Here is a 22,093-nt window from a genome sequence, read left to right as displayed (position 1 = left end):
TTGCTTCTAATAAACCAGATGTATGTCCTTGAACCAATTATTTGAAAAATCGCACAAAGAAGTTCTAAGGATAATTTAGTTGCTAATTGCAGCACCCCGTTCGATCTTCATCTCGAGTTACTCAATGAGAGGGGGCAGCACTGAGCTAGCCTGCAACATCACTTCCTGGAGTAGCTCAAACAGCATGTTATCTCGCCATGAGGCGCCATCTTAACTGACTTAACCTGTTGGGGCTAGGGGGCAGTATTGACAAGGCCGGATAAAAAACGTACCCGATTTAATCTGGTTACTACTCCTGCCCAGTAACTAGAATATGCATATAATTATTGGCTTTGGATAGAAAACACCCTAAAGTTTCTAAAACTGTTTGAATGGTGTCTGAGTATAACAGAACTCATATGGCAGGCCAAAACCTGAGAAGATTCCATGCAGGAAGTGGCCTGTCTGACAAATTGTGTTTCATCTTGGCTCTTTTTATTGAAGACTGAGGATCTTTGCAATAACGTGACACTTCCTACGGCTCCCATAGGCTCTCAGAGCCCGGGAAAAAGCTGAACGATATCGAGGCAGGCTCTGGCTGAAACACATTATCGCTTTTGGCAAGTGGCCGATCAGAGTACTATGGGCTTAGGCGTGTGCCCGAGTCGACCGAATGGTTTATTTTCTTTCGTCTGTTTACCTAAATGCAGATTCCCGGTCGGAATATTATCGCTTTTTTATGAGAAAAATGGCATAAAAATTGATTTTAAACAGCGGTTGACATGCTTCGAAGTACAGTAATGGAATATTTAGATTTTTTTTGTCACGAATTGCGCCATGCTCGTCACCCTTATTTACCCTTTCGGATAGTGTCTTGAACGCACGAACAAAACGCCGCTGTTTGGATATAACGATGGATTATTTTGAACCAAACCAACATTTGTTATTGAAGTAGAAGTCCTGGGAGTGCATTCTGACGAAGACAGCAAAGGTAATAACATTTTTCTTATAGTAAATCTGACTTTGATGAGTGTCATTGATCTAGATCTGAAAAAAAAAAAAAAAAAAGCACTTCAACAATGATATTTTTTATAAAATAAAAAAATCTTAGCTTAGTTATCTTCATTAAACTAAGTCAAGCTGGACCACGACTTATCGTTTCCAATGGGAGCAAATTAATCATATTGGGCAGAACAAGCAAGGAGGTGGGCAGTGCCAAGCACGAGCTAACGAGATCCTATTGTCGCGTTCTAGCATGTATTTGCATATTTCCGTTAGGGAACATCTACTCTGAAGTGAATGTGTGCAATAACTCAATTTACCCTTCCACTCATAAACAATGCAATTTTTGGCAACTTGGGCAAACAGGAAATAAAACAATAAAAGATGTAGTCCACTCTTCATAAAAACAGATTCTAGTTTTGGAAACAGAAAACTGTATGGAGATCCAATGTTTAAATCGATGAGAAAATTAGCAGAATGACGGTCCAAGTCCATTGCTCCATCTTCATCCACTTCCTCTCGTCACAATATTTAGTGGTGAGTGGAAATGCCAACCGGATGCTTCAGATTTATACATCCGGTGAAACCTCAGAACTCCCCCCGCTGCTCGACTCCTCAGGACTCCCCCCGCTGCTCGACTCCTCAGGACTCCCCCCGCTGCTCGACTCCTCAGGACTCCCCCCGCTGCTCGACTCCTCAGGACTCCCCCCGCTGCTCGACTCCTCAGGACACCCCCGCTGCTCGACTCCTCAGGACACCCCCCGCTGCTCGACTCCTCAGGACTCCCCCCGCTGCTCGACTCCTCAGGACTCCCCCCGCTGCTCGACTCCTCAGGACTCCCCCCGCTGCTCGACTCCTCAGGACTCCCCCCGCTGCTCGACTCCTCAGGACTCCCCCCGCTGCTCGACTCCTCAGGACACCCCCGCTGCTCGACTCCTCAGGACACCCCCCGCTGCTCGACTCCTCAGGACTCCCCCCGCTGCTCGACTCCTCAGGACTCCCCCCGCTGCTCGACTCCTCAGGACTCCCCCCGCTGCTCGACTCCTCAGGACTCCCCCCGCTGCTCGACTCCTCAGGACTCCCCCCGCTGCTCGACTCCTCAGGACTCCCCCCGCTGCTCGACTCCTCAGGACTCCCCCCGCTGCTCGACTCCTCAGGACTCCCCCCGCTGCTCGACTCCTCAGGACTCCCCCCGCTGCTCGACTCCTCAGAACTCCCCCCGCTGCTCGACTCCTCAGAACTCCCCCCGCTGCTCGACTCCTCAGAACTCCCCCCGCTGCTCGACTCCTCAGAACTCCCCCTGCTGCTCAACTCCTCAGAACATGTGTGTAGACTAAGAAACAAAACGACAAATACGTAATCCTAGAAGCCTACCTTGAAATGATCTGTGAGGGTCCTTGAATACTTAAGTGCTGCTTCTCGTTTGTAGCGAAACATGGCCATCTGTAGAAGGGACAGGCCCCTCATACTGCCAGACAGAAAATAACAAGGTTACATTCTCATAATCCTCTCCAAGGAACATTTCATTTAAATTACTTTCTGAGGTAAAAAATGTATCCCAAATGTGCCACTACTTTACATTTCGGTTACATTTGGTAAACTATTATGTGGTGTAGCAGGGTACACATTAAATATAGTTGTGGTTATCCATTTACCATAAAACTGTAAAGTCCTTGTCTGTAGCAGGGGCCGAGGGGTTGACAGAGCCCTTTAGTTTCAGTATGAACCTGTGAAGACCGGCAGATGTGGTATTTAAAAAAAAAACACAACTAGCCGAAGCACAGCAAACACAGTAAAGCAAAAGGAGAGTTTCACATCGTGTCCTAGATCACACATCCAAATTGTGTTACGTCAGCAGTCAGAAAGGGGACAGTAGAGGGAGTACTTTCATCATAGTTTCATTCCATTTTTCTTGTTTCTATTATTCTGTGGATAGTCTCAGTGCGTAGACTACTCACTACAGCTAAGAAGCCCTATCTAGAACATATTTGTTTTCGGTTGCTCACCTGATCAGATCCAAGGTTTCAGCGAACATCGTATATGCCGACTTCGGGGTCTGGGGATCGGTTTCCATAGCGATGCCGCTCTCCACGAAGGACATGGCAGCATCTAGGTAGTTGAAAGCTTTGCCCACCTTATCCGGCTGGATTAAAACACACAGACCTTGATTTAAAATTGGGACACCGAATCCACTGAGCTCGTCTCTTATGAGAAAGTGAAACAGAAATGTAGAATTGAGAGAGAATGAGAGAAAGACTGGACAGTTACCGTGGCATCTGCTTTGTGCTTGAGTGTTTTGGCTTCCTTCATATGATACTCCACTGGCTGCTGCCTGTGGGCGGCAGGAACAGAGTTACTGATCAGACACAACAACACCCCTCGGAGAGATGGAGAAATGGCCACTCGTACAACAATGACAAACAGGGAGGGACGTTTACCTGTCTTCAAACTGGAGCAGGGGTCTGGAGGACAGGGCAGCCCTGGTGGGCTGAGAAGGCACGGAGAAGGCAACGCTGCTCTTGGGGGCTTTCTGCCAGAACCACAGACGAGAAAGTATTAGAACAGCCTTCATATCAACATCTGATTTTCATTTATTTCATATAAGCTTCATACAACCAATTAAATGCTACATAAAATACTGAGCTTCTTTCCTTTGTATAACATCTGACACACATGCGTTAATGTATAACATCAAAACGGACTCAAATATACTACCTTGGCATGCTCTGTGCGTTGTTTTCCAGTGCTCTTCTTGTGCTTGACCGGTGTGGAGGCCTCCCTGTCCCTGCGGTGGGTTGCAGATGCTGTGCTCGGCTCTGGGGCATCCACCTCGTGCCGTTTGTGGCCCCCCTGCCCTTTCCCAGGGTCCTGAGTGGTAGTGGGCTGCAGCAGAGCCCCCTTGGACCGCTTCTTCTCAGTCCTGTGAGAAAGCAGGCCAGACAGCATGTTACAGAGGGGAGAGTAGAATGAGGGGAATAGGAATGCTGTTGATCTCTACTGGGGGGGCGGGACTTTCCAAGTTTGACACCCAGACCAGTCTCTAGGGTGGCATATGGCCAAATGAGAGGTAATTAAGGTGCTTGGAAATCACCAAACCTTTTCTTTGATGCATCTCCAATATCTTTGTAATGTTAGAAGGTAAACAAGAAGAATGATATACCAGAAGTAGTTTGGGGCAGAGAAGCTATGGAAGGATGGATCCGCTGCATAGATATGAAGACACTAACTAGGAGGAGAGAGAGAGAGAGAGCAGGTGTAGTGTTACTCACTAGATAGGAGGAGGAGGAGGAGAGAGCAGGTGTAGCGTTACTCACTAGCTAGGAGAAGGAGGAGAGAGCAGGTGTAGCGTTACTCACTAGCTAGGAGGAGGCGGAGGAGAGAGCAGGTGTAGCGTTACTCACTAGCTAGGAGGAGGAGGAGAGAGCAGGTGTAGCGTTACTCACTAGCTAGGAGGAGGAGGAGAGAGCAGGTGTAGCGTTACTCACTAGCTAGGAGGAGGAGAGAGAGAGCAGGTGTAGTGTTACTCACTAGCTAGCTAGGAGGAGAGAGAGCAGGTGTAGTGTTACTCACTAGCTAGGAGGAGGAGGAGAGAGGGAGCAGGTGTAGTGTTACTCACTAGCTAGCTAGGAGGAGAGAGGGAGCAGGTGTAGCGTTACTCACTAGCTAGCTAGGAGGAGAGAGAGAGCAGGTGTAGCGTTACTCACTAGCTAGCTAGGAGGAGGAGAGCGAGAGCAGGTGTAGCGTTACTCACTAGCTAGCTAGGAGGAGGAGAGCGAGAGCAGGTGTAGCGTTACTCACTAGCTAGCTAGGAGGAGGAGAGCGAGAGCAGGTGTAGCGTTACTCACTAGCTAGCTAGGAGGAGGAGAGCGAGAGCAGGTGTAGCGTTACTCACTAGCTAGCTAGGAGGAGGAGAGCGAGAGCAGGTGTAGCGTTACTCACACTAGCTAGGAGGAGGAGAGAGAGAGAGAGCAGGTGTAGCGTTACTCACACTAGCTAGGAGGAGGAGAGAGAGAGAGAGCAGGTGTAGCGTTACTCACACTAGCTAGGAGGAGGAGAGAGAGAGAGAGCAGGTGTAGCGTTACTCACACTAGCTAGGAGGAGGAGAGAGAGAGAGAGCAGGTGTAGCGTTACTCACACTAGCTAGGAGGAGGAGAGAGAGAGAGAGCAGGTGTAGCGTTACTCACACTAGCTAGGAGGAGGAGAGAGAGAGAGAGCAGGTGTAGCGTTACTCACACTAGCTAGGAGGAGGAGAGAGAGAGAGAGCAGGTGTAGCGTTACTCACACTAGCTAGGAGGAGGAGAGAGAGAGAGAGCAGGTGTAGCGTTACTCACACTAGCTAGGAGGAGGAGAGAGAGAGAGAGCAGGTGTAGCGTTACTCACACTAGCTAGGAGGAGGAGAGAGAGAGAGAGCAGGTGTAGCGTTACTCACACTAGCTAGGAGGAGGAGAGAGAGAGAGAGCAGGTGTAGCGTTACTCACACTAGCTAGGAGGAGGAGAGAGAGAGAGAGCAGGTGTAGCGTTACTCACACTAGCTAGGAGGAGGAGAGAGAGAGAGAGCAGGTGTAGCGTTACTCACACTAGCTAGGAGGAGGAGAGAGAGAGAGCGCAGGTGTAGCATTACTCACACTAGCTAGGAGGAGGAGAGAGAGAGAGCAGGTGTAGCGTTACTCACACTAGCTAGGAGGAGGAGAGAGAGAGAGCAGGTGTAGCGTTACTCACACTAGCTAGGAGGAGGAGAGAGAGAGAGCAGGTGTAGCGTTACTCACACTAGCTAGGAGGAGGAGAGAGAGAGAGCAGGTGTAGCGTTACTCACACTAGCTAGGAGGAGGAGAGAGAGAGCAGGTGTAGCGTTACTCACTAGCTAGGAGGAGGAGAGAGAGCAGGTGTAGCGTTACTCACTAGCTAGGAGGAGTAGAGAGAGAGAGAGAGAGAGAGCAGGTGTAGCGTTACTCACTAGCTAGGAGGAGGAGAGAGAGAGAGAGAGAGCAGGTGTAGCGTTGCTCACTAGCTAGGAGGAGGAGAGAGAGAGAGAGCAGGTGTAGTGTTACTCACTAGCTAGGAGGAGGAGAGAGAGAGAGCAGGTGTAGTGTTACTCACTAGCTAGCTAGGAGGAGAGAGAGAGAGCAGGTGTAGTGTTACTCACTAGCTAGGAGGAGGAGAGAGAGAGAGCAGGTGTAGTGTTACTCACTAGCTAGGAGGAGGAGGAGGAGAGAGCAGGTGTAGTGTTACTCACTAGCTAGGAGGAGGAGGAGGAGAGAGCAGGTGTAGTGTTACTCACTAGCTAGGAGGAGGAGGAGGAGAGAGCAGGTGTAGTGTTACTCACTAGCTAGGAGGAGGAGGAGAGAGCAGGTGTCGTGTTACTCACTAGCTAGGAGGAGGAGGAGAGAGCAGGTGTCGTGTTACTCACTAGCTAGGAGGAGGAGGAGAGAGCAGGTGTAGTGTTACTCACTAGCTAGGAGGAGGAGAGAGCAGGTGTCGTGTTACTCACTAGCTAGGAGGAGGAGGAGAGAGCAGGTGTCGTGTTACTCACTAGCTAGGAGGAGGAGGAGAGAGAGCAGGTGTAGTGTTACTCACTAGCTAGGAGGAGGAGGAGAGAGAGCAGGTGTAGTGTTACTCACTAGCTAGGAGGAGGAGGAGAGAGAGCAGGTGTAGTGTTACTCACTAGCTAGGAGGAGGAGGAGAGAGAGCAGGTGTAGTGTTACTCACTAGCTAGGAGGAGGAGGAGAGAGAGCAGGTGTAGTGTTACTCACTAGCTAGGAGGAGGAGGAGAGAGAGCAGGTGTAGTGTTACTCACTAGCTAGGAGGAGGAGGAGAGAGAGCAGGTGTAGTGTTACTCACTAGCTAGGAGGAGGAGAGAGAGAGCAGGTGTAGTGTTACTCACTAGCTAGGAGGAGAGAGAGAGAGCAGGTGTAGTGTTACTCACTAGCTAGGAGGAGGAGGAGAGAGCAGTGGTAGTGTTACTCACTAGCTAGGAGGAGGAGGAGAGAGAGCAGTGGTAGTGTTACTCACTAGCTAGGAGGAGGAGAGAGAGCAGGTGTAGTGTTACTCACTAGCTAGGAGGAGGAGAGAGAGCAGGTGTAGTGTTACTCACTAGCTAGGAGGAGGAGGAGGAGAGAGCAGGTGTAGTGTTACTCACTCAGACTTGCGGGAACCAGGACCTGAAGAGGAGGGTTTAAGATCATTCTGCAGCTTTGGCTTCTTCCTTGGCACGGTTTTCACATCCTTCTCAGCCTGAGAAACAAAACGTATTAGAGACACGCTCGCTCTTCTTCCAGTTCTAAAAAGGGCCAACCAAGCGACTATGGCGAAACCACCATTATCACAGTACTACCACTTTATAACGTCAGTCAACCATACAGGTTGGCAGCCCTCAGATGGGCAATGACACACAGCCTAGATAAGAGCCTTGTGAACGAGGCCAGGCTGCCCTGTACACCTCAACAGCAGAGAGCCAAAGAAAACAAACCAGATACTGTACATAACAATTCGACTCAATTTTTTAACTAAGCCATAGACTGGTCTCTCTAAATGCAATCAAAAATCGGACGAGTACACATATTATCATAGATGCAGCTAAATGTTTCTGACTTCAACAGTGCAGCAATACCTAACAATACACACAAATTACCAAACTACAAAGAAAGGAATAAATAAAAAATAAAAAAACGAGCATATGCAGAGTTCGGAATACATATATAAAATGGTGTGTATAGACAGCAGTTACAATAGGCTGGTGTGTATAGACAGCAGTTACAATAGGCTGGTGTGTATAGACAGTAGTTATAATAGGATGGTGTGTATAGACAGTAGTTATATAGGATGGTGTGTATAGACAGTAGTTATATAGGATGGTGTGTATAGACAGTAGTTATATAGGATGGTGTGTATAGACAGTAGTTATATAGGATGGTGTGTATAGACAGTAGTTATATAGGATGGTGTGTATAGACAGTAGTTATATAGGATGGTGTGTATAGACAGTAGTTATATAGGATGGTGTGTATAGACAGTAGTTATATAGGATGGTGTGTATAGACAGTAGTTATATAGGATGGTGTGTATAGACAGTAGTTATATAGGATGGTGTTTATAGACAGTATAGACAGCAGTTATACAGGATGGTGTGTATAGACAGTAGTTATATGGGATGGTGTGTATAGACAGTAGTTATACAGGATGGTGTGTATAGACAGTAGTTATATAGGATGGTGTGTATAGACAGTAGTTATATAGGATGGTGTGTATAGACAGTAGTTATATAGGATGGTGTGTATAAACAGTAGTTATTATAGGATGGTGTGTATAGACAGTATGGACAGTAGTTATATAGGATGGTGTGTATAGACAGTAGTTATATAGGATGGTGTGTATAGACAGTATAGACAGTAGTTATAATAGGATGGTGTGTATAGACAGTAGTTATACAGGATGGTGTGTATAGACAGTAGTTATATAGGATGGTGTGTATAGACAGTAGTTATATAGGATGGTGTGTATAGACAGTAGTTATATAGGATGGTGTGTATAGACAGTAGTTATATAGGATGGTGTGTATAAACAGTAGTTATTATAGGATGGTGTGTATAGACAGTAGTTATAGAGGATGGTGTGTATAGACAGTAGTTATTTAGGATGGTGTGTATAGACAGTAGTTATATAGGATGGTGTGTATAGACAGTAGTTATATAGGATGGTGTGTATAGACAGTGTAGACAGTAGTTATATAGGATGGTGTGTATAGACAGTAGTTATAATAGGATGGTGTGTATAGACAGTAGTTATATAGGATGGTGTGTATAGACAGTAGTTATATAGGATGGTGTGTATAAACAGTAGTTATTATAGGATGGTGTGTATAGACAGTAGTTATATAGGATGGTGTGTATAGACAGTAGTTATATAGGATGGTGTGTATAGACAGTAGTTATATAGGATGGTGTGTATAGACAGTAGTTATTTAGGATGGTGTGTATAGACAGTAGTTATATAGGATGGTGTGTATAGACAGTAGTTATATAGGATGGTGTGTATAGACAGTGTAGACAGTAGTTATATAGGATGGTGTGTATAGACAGTAGTTATATAGGATGGTGTGTATCGACAGTAGTTATAATAGGATGGTGTGTATAGACAGTAGTTATAATAGGATGGTGTGTATAGACAGTAGTTATATAGGATGGTGTGTATAGACAGTAGTTATATAGGATGGTGTGTATAGACAGTAGTTATATAGGATGGTGTGTATAGACAGTGTAGACAGTAGTTATATAGGATGGTGTGTATAGACAGTGTAGACAGTAGTTATATAGGATGGTGTGTATAGACAGTAGTTATATAGGATGGTGTGTATCGACAGTAGTTATAATAGGATGGTGTGTATAGACAGTAGTTATATAGGATGGTGTGTATAGACAGTAGTTATATAGGATGGTGTGTATAGACAGTAGTTATATAGGATGGTGTGTATAGACAGTAGTTATATAGGATGGTGTGTATAGACAGTAGTTATATAGGATGGTGTGTATAGACAGTAGTTATATAGGATGGTGTGTATAGACAGTATAGACAGTAGTTATATAGGATGGTGTGTATAGACATTAGTTATAATAGGATGGTGTGTATAGACAGTAGTTATATAGGATGGTGTGTATAGACAGTAGTTATATAGGATGGTGTGTATAGACAGTAGTTATATAGGATGGTGTGTATAGACAGTAGTTATATAGGATGGTGTGTATAGACAGTAGTTATATAGGATGGTGTGTATAGACATTAGTTATAATAGGATGGTGTGTATAGACAGTATAGACAGTAGTTATATAGGATGGTGTGTATAGACAGTAGTTATATAGGATGGTGTGTATAGACAGTAGTTATATAGGATGGTGTGTATAGACAGTATAGACAGTAGTTATAATAGGATGGTGTGTATAGACAGTAGTTATATAGGATGGTGTGTATAGACAGTAGTTATAATAGGATGGTGTGTATAGACAGTATAGACAGTAGTTATATAGGATGGTGTGTATAGACAGTAGTTATATAGGATGGTGTGTATAGACAGTAGTTATATAGGATGGTGTGTATAGACAGTAGTTATATAGGATGGTGTGTATAGACAGTAGTTATATAGGATGGTGTGTATAGACAGTATAGACAGTAGTTATATAGGATGGTGTGTATAGACAGTAGTTATTATAGGATGGTGTGTATAGACAGTAGTTATATAGGATGGTGTGTATAGACAGTAGTTATATAGGATGGTGTGTATAGACAGTAGTTATATAGGATGGTGTGTATAGACAGTAGTTATATAGGATGGTGTGTATAGACAGTAGTTATATAGGATGGTGTGTATAGACAGTAGTTATATAGGATGGTGTGTATAGACAGTATAGACAGTAGTTATATAGGATGGTGTGTATAGACAGTAGTTATATAGGATGGTGTGTATAGACAGTAGTTATAATAGGATGGTGTGTATAGACAGTAGTTATATAGGATGGTGTGTATAGACAGTATAGACAGTAGTTATATAGGATGGTGTGTATAGACAGTAGTTATATAGGATGGTGTGTATAGACAGTAGTTATATAGGATGGTGTGTATAGTCAGTATGGACAGTAGTTATAATAGGATGGTGTGTATAGACAGTATAGACAGTAGTTATATAGGATGGTGTGTATAGACATTAGTTATAATAGGATGGTGTGTATAGACAGTAGTTATATAGGATGGTGTGTATAGACAGTATAGACAGTAGTTATATAGGATGGTGTGTATAGACAGTAGTTATATAGGATGGTGTGTATAGACAGTAGTTATATAGGATGGTGTGTATAGTCAGTATGGACAGTAGTTATATAGGATGGTGTGTATAGACAGTAGTTATATAGGATGGTGTGTATAGACAGTAGTTATATAGGATGGTGTGTATAGACAGTAGTTATATAGGATGGTGTGTATAGACATTAGTTATATAGGATGGTGTGTATAGACAGTATAGACAGTAGTTATATAGGATGGTGTGTATAGACAGTATAGACAGTAGTTATATAGGATGGTGTGTATAGACAGTAGTTATATAGGATGGTGTGTATAGACAGTAGTTATATAGGATGGTGTGTATAGACAGTAGTTATATAGGATGGTGTGTATAGACAGTATAGACAGTAGTTATATAGGATGGTGTGTATAGACAGTATAGACAGTAGTTATATAGGATGGTGTGTATAGACAGTAGTTATATAGGATGGTGTGTATAGACAGTAGTTATATAGGATGGTGTGTATAGACAGTAGTTATATAGGATGGTGTGTATAGACAGTAGTTATATAGGATGGTGTGTATAGACAGTAGTTATAATAGGATGGTGTGTATAGACAGTAGTTATATAGGATGGTGTGTATAGACAGTATAGACAGTAGTTATATAGGATGGTGTGTATAGACAGTAGTTATATAGGATGGTGTGTATAGACAGTATAGACAGTAGTTATATAGGATGGTGTGTATAGACAGTAGTTATATAGGATGGTGTGTATAGACAGTAGTTATATAGGATGGTGTGTATAGACAGTAGTTATATAGGATGGTGTGTATAGACAGTAGTTATATAGGATGGTGTGTATAGACAGTAGTTATAATAGGATGGTGTGTATAGACAGTAGTTATATAGGATGGTGTGTATAGACAGTATAGACAGTAGTTATATAGGATGGTGTGTATAGACAGTAGTTATAATAGGATGGTGTGTATAGACAGTAGTTATATAGGATGGTGTGTATAGACAGTAGTTATATAGGATGGTGTGTATAGTCAGTATAGACAGTAGTTATATAGGATGGTGTGTATGGACAGTAGTTATAATAGGATGGTGTGTATAGACAGTAGTTATATAGGATGGTGTGTATAGACAGTAGTTATATAGGATGGTGTGTATAGTCAGTATAGACAGTAGTTATATAGGATGGTGTGTATGGACAGTAGTTATAATAGGATGGTGTGTATAGACAGTAGTTATATAGGATGGTGTGTATAGACAGTAGTTATATAGGATGGTGTGTATAGACAGTATGGACAGTAGTTATATAGGATGGTGTGTATAGACAGTAGTTATATAGGATGGTGTGTATAGACAGTAGTTATATAGGATGGTGTGTATAGACAGTAGTTATAATAGGATGGTGTGTATAGACAGTAGTTATATAGGATGGTGTGTATAGACAGTATGGACAGTAGTTATATAGGATGGTGTGTATAGACAGTAGTTATATAGGATGGTGTGTATAGTCAGTATAGACAGTAGTTATATAGGATGGTGTGTATGGACAGTAGTTATAATAGGATGGTGTGTATAGACAGTAGTTATATAGGATGGTGTGTATAGACAGTAGTTATTTAGGATGGTGTGTATAGACAGTAGTTATTATAGGATGGTGTGTATAGACAGTAGTTATATAGGATGGTGTGTATAGACAGTAGTTATATAGGATGGTGTGTATCGACAGTAGTTATAATAGGATGGTGTGTATAGACAGTAGTTATATAGGATGGTGTGTATAGACAGTAGTTATACAGGATGGTGTGTATAGACAGTATAGACAGTAGTTATATAGGATGGTGTGTATAGACAGTAGTTATATAGGATGGTGTGTATAGTCAGTATAGACAGTAGTTATATAGGATGGTGTGTATGGACAGTAGTTATAATAGGATGGTGTGTATAGACAGTAGTTATATAGGATGGTGTGTATAGACAGTAGTTATATAGGATGGTGTGTATAGACAGTAGTTATTATAGGATGGTGTGTATAGACAGTAGTTATATAGGATGGTGTGTATAGACAGTAGTTATATAGGATGGTGTGTATCGACAGTAGTTATATAGGATGGTGTGTATCGACAGTAGTTATAATAGGATGGTGTGTATAGACAGTAGTTATATAGGATGGTGTGTATAGACAGTATAGACAGTAGTTATATAGGATGGTGTGTATAGACATTAGTTATAATAGGATGGTGTGTATAGACAGTAGTTATATAGGATGGTGTGTATAGACAGTATAGACAGTAGTTATATAGGATGGTGTGTATAGACAGTAGTTATATAGGATGGTGTGTATAGACAGTAGTTATATAGGATGGTGTGTATAGACAGTAGTTATATAGGATGGTGTGTATAGACAGTAGTTATATAGGATGGTGTGTATAGACAGTAGTTATTTAGGATGGTGTGTATAGACAGTAGTTATTATAGGATGGTGTGTATAGACAGTAGTTATATAGGATGGTGTGTATAGACAGTAGTTATATAGGATGGTGTGTATAGACAGTAGTTATTTAGGATGGTGTGTATAGACAGTAGTTATTATAGGATGGTGTGTATAGACAGTAGTTATATAGGATGGTGTGTATAGACAGTAGTTATAATAGGATGGTGTGTATAGACAGTAGTTATATAGGATGGTGTGTATAGACAGTATAGACAGTAGTTATAATAGGATGGTGTGTATAGACAGTAGTTATTTAGGATGGTGTGTATAGACAGTAGTTATATAGGATGGTGTGTATAGACAGTAGTTATATAGGATGGTGTGTACAGACAGTATAGACAGTAGTTATAATAGGATGGTGTGTATAGACAGTAGTTATATAGGATGGTGTGTATAGACAGTAGTTATATAGGATGGTGTGTATAGACAGTAGTTATATAGGATGGTGTGTATAGACAGTAGTTATATAGGATGGTGTGTACAGACAGTATAGACAGTAGTTATAATAGGATGGTGTGTATAGACAGTAGTTATATAGGATGGTGTGTATAGACAGTAGTTATATAGGATGGTGTGTATAGACAGTAGTTATATAGGATGGTGTGTATAGACAGTAGTTATATAGGATGGTGTGTACAGACAGTATAGACAGTAGTTATAATAGGATGGTGTGTATAGACAGTAGTTATATAGGATGGTGTGTATAGACAGTAGTTATATAGGATGGTGTGTATAGACAGTAGTTATATAGGATGGTGTGTATAGACAGTAGTTATATAGGATGGTGTGTATAGACATTAGTTATATAGGATGGTGTGTATAGACAGTAGTTATAATAGGATGGTGTGTATAGACAGTAGTTATAATAGGATGGTGTGTATAGACAGTATAGACAGTAGTTATATAGGATGGTGTGTATAGACATTAGTTATATAGGATGGTGTGTATAGACAGTAGTTATAATAGGATGGTGTGTATAGACAGTAGTTATATAGGATGGTGTGTATAGACAGTAGTTATAATAGGATGGTGTGTATAGACAGTAGTTATATAGGATGGTGTGTATAGACAGTATAGACAGTAGTTATATAGGATGGTGTGTATAGTCAGTAGTTATAATAGGATGGTGTGTATAGACAGTAGTTATATAGGATGGTGTGTATAGACAGTAGTTATATAGGATGGTGTGTATAGACAGTAGTTATATAGGATGGTGTGTATAGACAGTAGTTATAGAGGATGGTGTGTATAGACAGTAGTTATATAGGATGGTGTGTATAGACAGTAGTTATATAGGATGGTGTGTATAGACAGTAGTTATATAGGATGGTGTGTATAGACAGTAGTTATATAGGATGGTGTGTATAGACAGTAGTTATATAGGATGGTGTGTATAGACAGTATAGACAGTAGTTATATAGGATGGTGTGTATAGACAGTATAGACAGTAGTTATAATAGGATGGTGTGTATAGACAGTAGTTATATAGGATGGTGTGTATAGACAGTATAGACAGTAGTTATATAGGATGGTGTGTATAGACAGTAGTTATATAGGATGGTGTGTATAGACAGTAGTTATATAGGATGGTGTGTATAGACAGTAGTTATATAGGATGGTGTGTATAGACAGTATAGACAGTAGTTATATAGGATGGTGTGTATAGACAGTATAGACAGTAGTTATATAGGATGGTGTGTATAGACAGTAGTTATATAGGATGGTGTGTATAGACAGTAGTTATAATAGGATGGTGTGTATAGACAGTAGTTATATAGGATGGTGTGTATAGACAGTAGTTATATAGGATGGTGTGTATAGACAGTAGTTATAATAGGATGGTGTGTATAGACAGTAGTTATATAGGATGGTGTGTATAGACAGTAGTTATATAGGATGGTGTGTATAGACAGTATAGACAGTAGTTATAATAGGATGGTGTGTATAGACAGTAGTTATATAGGATGGTGTGTATAGACAGTAGTTATATAGGATGGTGTGTATAGACAGTATAGACATTAGTTATATAGGATGGTGTGTATAGACAGTAGTTATATAGGATGGTGTGTATAGACAGTATAGACAGTAGTTATATAGGATGGTGTGTATAGACAGTAGTTATATAGGATGGTGTGTATAGACAGTAGTTATATAGGATGGTGTGTATAGACAGTAGTTATATAGGATGGTGTGTATAGACAGTAGTTATATAGGATGCTGTGTATAGACAGTATAGACAGTAGTTATACAGGATGGTGTGTATAGACAGTAGTTATATAGGATGGTGTTTATAGACAGTAGTTATAATAGGCTGGTGTGTATAGACAGTAGTTATATAGGATGGTGTGTATAGACAGTAGTTATATAGGATGGTGTGTATAGACAGTAGTTATATAGGATGGTGTGTATAGACAGTAGTTATAATAGGATGGTGTGTATAGACAGTATAGACAGTAGTTATATAGGATGGTGTGTATAGACAGTAGTTACAATAGGATGGTGTGTATAGACAGTAGTTATATAGGATGGTGTGTATCGACAGTAGTTATAATAGGATGGTGTGTATAGACAGTAGTTATATAGGATGGTGTGTATAGACAGTAGTTATATAGGATGGTGTGTATAGACAGTAGTTATATAGGATGGTGTGTATAGACAGTAGTTATAATAGGATGGTGTGTATAGACAGTAGTTATATAGGATGGTGTGTATAGACAGTAGTTATATAGGATGGTGTGTATCGACAGTAGTTATAATAGGATGGTGTGTATAGACAGTAGTTATATAGGATGGTGTGTATAGACAGTAGTTATATGGGATGGTGTGTATAGACAGTAGTTATAATAGGATGGTGTGTATAGACAGTAGTTATATAGGATGGTGTGTATAGACAGTAGTTATATAGGATGGTGTGTATAGACAGTAGTTATAATAGGATGGTGTGTATAGACAGTAGTTATATAGGATGGTGTGTATAGACAGTAGTTATATAGGATGGTGTGTATAGACAGTAGTTATAATAGGATGGTGTGTATAGACAGTAGTTATATAGGATGGTGTGTATAGACAGTAGTTATATAGGATGGTGTGTATAGACAGTAGTTATATAGGATGGTGTGTATAGACAGTAGTTATATGGGATGGTGTGTATAGACAGTAGTTATAATAGGATGGTGTGTATAGACAGTATAGACAGTAGTTATATAGGATGGTGTGTATAGACAGTAGTTATATAGGATGGTGTGTATAGACAGTAGTTATATAGGATGGTGTGTATAGACAGTAGTTATATAGGATGGTGTGTATAGACAGTAGTTATACAGGATGGTGTGTATAGACAGTATAGACAGTAGTTATATAGGATGGTGTGTATAGACAGTATGGACAGTAGTTATATAGGATGGTGTGTATAGACAGTAGTTATATAGGATGGTGTGTATAGTCAGTATAGACAGTAGTTATATAGGATGGTGTGTATGGACAGTAGTTATATAGGATGGTGTGTATAGACAGTATGGACAGTAGTTATATAGGATGGTGTGTATAGACAGTAGTTATATAGGATGGTGTGTATAGACAGTAGTTATATAGGATGGTGTGTATAGACAGTATAGACAGTAGTTATATAGGATGGTGTGTATAGACAGTAGTTATATAGGATGGTGTGTATAGACAGTAGTTATATAGGATGGTGTGTATAGACAGTAGTTATATAGGATGGTGTGTATAGACAGTAGTTATATAGGATGGTGTGTATAGACAGTAGTTATAATAGGATGGTGTGTATAGACAGTAGTTATATAGGATGGTGTGTATAGACAGTAGTTATATAGGATGGTGTGTATAGACAGTAGTTATATAGGATGGTGTGTATAGACAGTATAGACAGTAGTTATATAGGATGGTGTGTATAGACAGTAGTTATATAGGATGGTGTGTATAGACAGTAGTTATATAGGATGGTGTGTATAGACAGTAGTTATATAGGATGGTGTGTACAGACAGTATAGACAGTAGTTATATAGGATGGTGTGTATAGACAGTAGTTATATAGGATGGTGTGTATAGACAGTATAGACAGTAGTTATATAGGATGGTGTGTATAGACAGTAGTTATATAGGATGGTGTGTATAGACAGTAGTTATAATAGGATGGTGTGTATAGACAGTAGTTATATAGGATGGTGTGTATAGACAGTAGTTATATAGGATGGTGTGTATAGACAGTAGTTATAATAGGATGGTGTGTATAGACAGTAGTTATAGAGGATGGTGTGTATAGACAGTAGTTATATAGGATGGTGTGTATAGACAGTAGTTATAATAGGATGGTGTGTATAGACAGTAGTTATATAGGATGGTGTGTATAGACAGTATGGACAGTAGTTATATAGGATGGTGTGTATAGACAGTAGTTATATAGGATGGTGTGTATAGACAGTAGTTATAATAGGATGGTGTGTATAGACAGTAGTTATATAGGATGGTGTGTATAGACAGTAGTTATATAGGATGGTGTGTATAGACAGTAGTTATATAGGATGGTGTGTATAGACAGTATAGACAGTAGTTATAATAGGATGGTGTGTATAGACAGTAGTTATATAGGATGGTGTGTATAGACAGTAGTTATAAAGGATGGTGTGTATAGACAGTAGTTATATAGGATAGTGTGTATAGACAGTATGGACAGTATATGAATAGAAAAGGTGTGTACAGCAGTAGTTATACATTTATTAGGTACACCACACCCTTTATGAAAATGATTTGCTCCTACAGACAGTGAGTCACGTGGCTTGCTATATACTATAAAGCAGGCAGACATTGAGACTTTCCATTACGGTTTGATCGAACGCTAAAATGTGCAACAACGAGTGACCAAAGCGTGGTATGATCGTCAGCGGCAGCTCTGTGGGCGAAAAAAAACTGCTTGTTGATGAGAGACAGGTCGAAGGAGAATGGTAAGAATCATGCAAGCTAACAGGCGGACCCACAAACAGGCAAATAACGGCGCAGAACCACAGCGGTTTGCAGAACGGCATCTCAGAACGCACAACTCATCGTTCCTTGTCACGGGATTGGCTATTTGCAGCAGACGACCACACAGGGTTCCACTCCTATCAGCTAAAAAACAAGAAGAAGAAGAGGCAGCTCCTGTGGGCATGAGATCACCAACACTGGACAATTGAGTGGAAAAAACATCGCCTGGTCCGACGAATCCTGGTTCCTGATGCGTCATGCTGATGGCAGAGTCAGGATTTGGCGTATGCAGCATGAGTCCATGGACCCCATCCTGCCTGGTGTCATGGTGTGAAGAATGGTTTTCCTTGCATATGTTAGTCACTAAGGTGCAGGGTAGAGTACTGGGTGATAGCTAGCTAGTGACAGTGACTGATGTTCAGGGCGGAGGCCTGCTAATGGTGACTGTTTAACAGTCTGACTGTCTGGAGATAGAAGCTGTTTCTCAGTCTCTCGTTCCCAGCTTTGATGCACCTGCACGGTCTCCGCCTTCTAGATGTTAGCAGGGTGAACAGGCCGTGGCTCAGGTGGCTGAGGTCCTTGATGATCTTCTAGATGGTCGCAGGGTAAACAGGCCGTGGCTCAGGTGGCTGAGGTCCTTGATGATCTTCTAGATGGTAGCAGGGTGAACAGGCCGTGGCTCAGGTGGCTGAGGACCTTGATGATCTTCTAGATGGTAGCAGGGTGAACAGGCCGTGGCTCAGGTGGCTGAGGTCCTTGATGATCTTCATGGCCTTCCCTGTGACACCGTTGGCTGAAGGTGTCCTGGAGGGCAGGTAGTTTGCCCCCGGTGATTCGTTGGGCTGACCGCACCACCCTCTGGAGAGACCTGCGGTTGCGGACGGTGCCGTTGCGTAACAGGAAGGTGTACAGGTAGTACGGGACACGGTGTCTGCCGGTATGATAGCAAGCACAACCCCATTGTGTTTTAGCACTGCTGATACACCTACACCGGGCTAGGAGTGGGAGAAGGTTACTACTAATACAAAGGGCTGCTGAACCAAGACCAGCTCATCAAGCAAAAAACAACAACCACTACTAACCTGCAACACCATACCATTTCATCATAACAATAAAAAGCCAACATACCGGTCTCTTCTTGCAGACTTTGGTAGGGATGGGGGCAGCAGGGTTGGTGTCCCCCCTCTCTGGGGCCGTGTTGGGTCCCTTCCTGATGGCTGGCTCCTGGCCCCCTGAAGGAGGCCTGGAGCCCTGGGAGGGCACCCTGGACAGCAGGCTCAGTTCTATCTTTACCAGCAGGGCCCGTGTTGGCCCCTGGCGGACCCTGGAAGCTTTGGCTGAGGACTCCCGCTTGGCCTTGTGTGACGGGTCTAGAGAGTGGCGCCGGGGCTTCTTTTGGCCCTTCTGAGGGGCCGGGAGGGTCTCTGTCCTGACACTGGTGGTCTTCACCACAGCTGGGGCTGGCTGGTCTACCTCCTGGGCAGGGTTGGGACTAGGAGACTTCTCCCTCTTACAGTCCAACACCAGAGTCACCTTGGGGCCACCCTGTGACTCTGGTTGTTCGGTCTTCTTCTCAGAGGCGCCACGCTTGGCAGGCTTCCTGCTGTTTGTTTTGGCTCCGCTGCTCTTGCTACTGCTGTGGCCGGTTTTCGTTTTGACCTTTGGCCTGTCTGTGAACGAGGAGTCTTTGTCACGGGGGACCACCTCCACACTCTCCACCTGTAACCCAGCCTGAGGGTCTTCAGGGCGGGTAGCCTTGGCTGGTCTGGAGGGGTGTTTGTTCCCCACTGTCTTTCTCTGGCTGCTGCTGCTGTCCCAATGTGCGAGGCGGCCGGGGACTTGTGTTGGACATGCTGGTTGTGGGCAGCGCCTTCACTGCGTTGAGGTTTGGCTTCACCGTCACTGAACTCTGGGCGATGTGGGGGTGTGTGGGATTTGTAGTCCCTGGGAGGAATGGCCTCCTCCTCATGGCTCTGCTGCTGTTTGTGTAGAGGGCTCAGTAGAGTGTCACTCTGGCTCTCTGTGCTGGGGTTCTGCTGGCTCACTCGGATCCAGTTGTTCAACTGCCAGTTAGTCACCACGGGGCCCTCCGTCTGGACAGACAATATAGGATCAATGAAAAGAAACACAAATATATATTAGCGGAGGCTGCTGAGGGGAGGACGGCTCATAAGAATGGCTGGAACGGAACGAATGGAATGGCATCAGACACCTGGAAACCATGGAAACCATGCTACTCCAGTCATTACCACAAAAATAAATAAATAAAATATATATATTTTAGTACCAGTCAAAAGTTTGGACACCTACTCATTCAAAGATTTCTTTATTTTTAATATTGTAGAATAGTGAAGACATAAAAACTATGAAATAACACATGGAATCATGCAGTAACCAAAAAAGTGTTAAATAAATAATTTCAATTTACAGGTGTGTACCTTGTTAAAAGTTAATTTGTGGAATTTCTTTCCTTCTTTAATGCGTTTGAGCCAATCAGTTGTGTTGTGACAAGGTAGGGTTGGTATACAGAAGACAGTCCATTATTAGTTTAAGACATGAAGGTCAGTCAACATGGAACATTTTAAGAACTTTGAAAGATTCTTCAAGTGCAGTCGCAAAAACCATCAAGCGCCATGATGAAACTGGCTCTCATGAGGACCGCCACAGGAAAGGAAGACCCAGAGATACCTCTGCTGCAGAGGTTCAAGTAACAGACACATCTCAACATCAACTGTTCAGAGGAGACTGTGTGAGTCAGGCCTTCATGGTCAAATTGCTGCAAAGAAACCACTTCTAAAGGACACCAATAATAATAAGAGACTTGCTGGGGCCAAGAAACATGAACAATGGAACGGTGGAAATCTGTCCTTTGGTCTGATGAGTCCAAAAATCTCAAACGACAGATTTCTACTGAAAGAAACTTTCAAAGTTCTTCAAATGTTCCATATTGACGGTCGTGTCTCTTTGCTTATTTGATCTGTTCTTGCCATAATACAGACTTGGTCTTTTACAAAATAGGGCTATCTTCTGTATACCACCCCTACCTTATCACAACACAACAACTGATTGGCTCAAATGCAATACGGAAAGAAATTCCAAGAATTAATTTTTAACAAGGCACACCTGTTGATTGAAATGCATTCCAGGTGACTACTTCATGAAACTGGTTGAGAGAATGCCAAGAGTGTGCAAAGCGGTTATCAAGGCAAAATGGTGGCTACTTGGGAAGAATCTCAAATATATTTTGATTTGTTTAACACTTTTTTGGTTACTACACGATTCCATATGTGTTATTTCATAGTTTATGTCTTTACTAGTATTCTACAATGTAGAAAATAGTACAAATGAAGAAAAACCCTTGAATGAGTAGGTGTGTCCAAACGTTTGACTGGACCAGGCACAGATTAGAGGACTAAATCTAGTTCTGAGATTGTCCATTGAGCAATTTTTTTTTTAGTCCAGGACTTTGTGGGGTCAGTTTCCTGGACACAAATTAGTGTATATATGATCAAAGCACATTTATTTAAGTGTTCTGAGTGCATGACTAATCAGTGTGCTGTGTGATTGTACCTTTGTCACAGGTGGGCTGCTACTCCTGAGGGGCTGTGGTGGGGCCTCTGTCCCACTCTCACTGCTCTCACTGCCTGACTCTGACCCTGAGCTGCTCTCAGAGTCACTGGAGCTGGCTGACTCCACCCCACTGGAATGTGCTGCTGTAACCGTACTGAGGGACCAGAAAGAGAAAGAACAGGGTTACAACCAAACAGACAGAGTAGGGTTACCTGCAACCAGAGAACACAGAGACAGACACAGATTAAAATCAGATCAGCAGGTTAAGATAGGCCAGAGAATGAAAGT

General features: G+C 42.2%; 1 protein-coding gene across 1 annotated transcript in view; it reads right to left on the bottom strand.

Moving 5' to 3' along the window:
* The window catches only part of LOC106568507 (AF4/FMR2 family member 1), a 95,713-nt gene that overhangs the window by 7,579 nt on the left and 66,041 nt on the right, over positions 1–22,093 (bottom strand). The window contains exons 12-21 of the mRNA XM_082959761.1: positions 21,806–21,959; positions 20,139–20,328; positions 19,364–20,106; positions 7,118–7,212; positions 3,697–3,901; positions 3,420–3,511; positions 3,250–3,313; positions 2,988–3,124; positions 2,637–2,708; positions 2,356–2,449 (exon numbers count right to left, since the gene is read on the bottom strand). Of these exons, the coding sequence (XP_082815887.1) occupies positions 2,356–2,449; positions 2,637–2,708; positions 2,988–3,124; positions 3,250–3,313; positions 3,420–3,511; positions 3,697–3,901; positions 7,118–7,212; positions 19,364–20,106; positions 20,139–20,328; positions 21,806–21,959 (1,846 nt within the window). The remainder of the gene's footprint in view (positions 1–2,355; positions 2,450–2,636; positions 2,709–2,987; positions 3,125–3,249; positions 3,314–3,419; positions 3,512–3,696; positions 3,902–7,117; positions 7,213–19,363; positions 20,107–20,138; positions 20,329–21,805; positions 21,960–22,093) is intronic.

The sequence above is a fragment of the Salmo salar genome, chromosome 13, assembly GCF_965601325.2.
Source record: "Salmo salar chromosome 13, fSalSal1, whole genome shotgun sequence".
Classification (NCBI taxonomy): Eukaryota; Metazoa; Chordata; class Actinopteri; order Salmoniformes; family Salmonidae; genus Salmo; species Salmo salar.
This window is presented reverse-complemented; position numbering and strand designations above follow the sequence as displayed.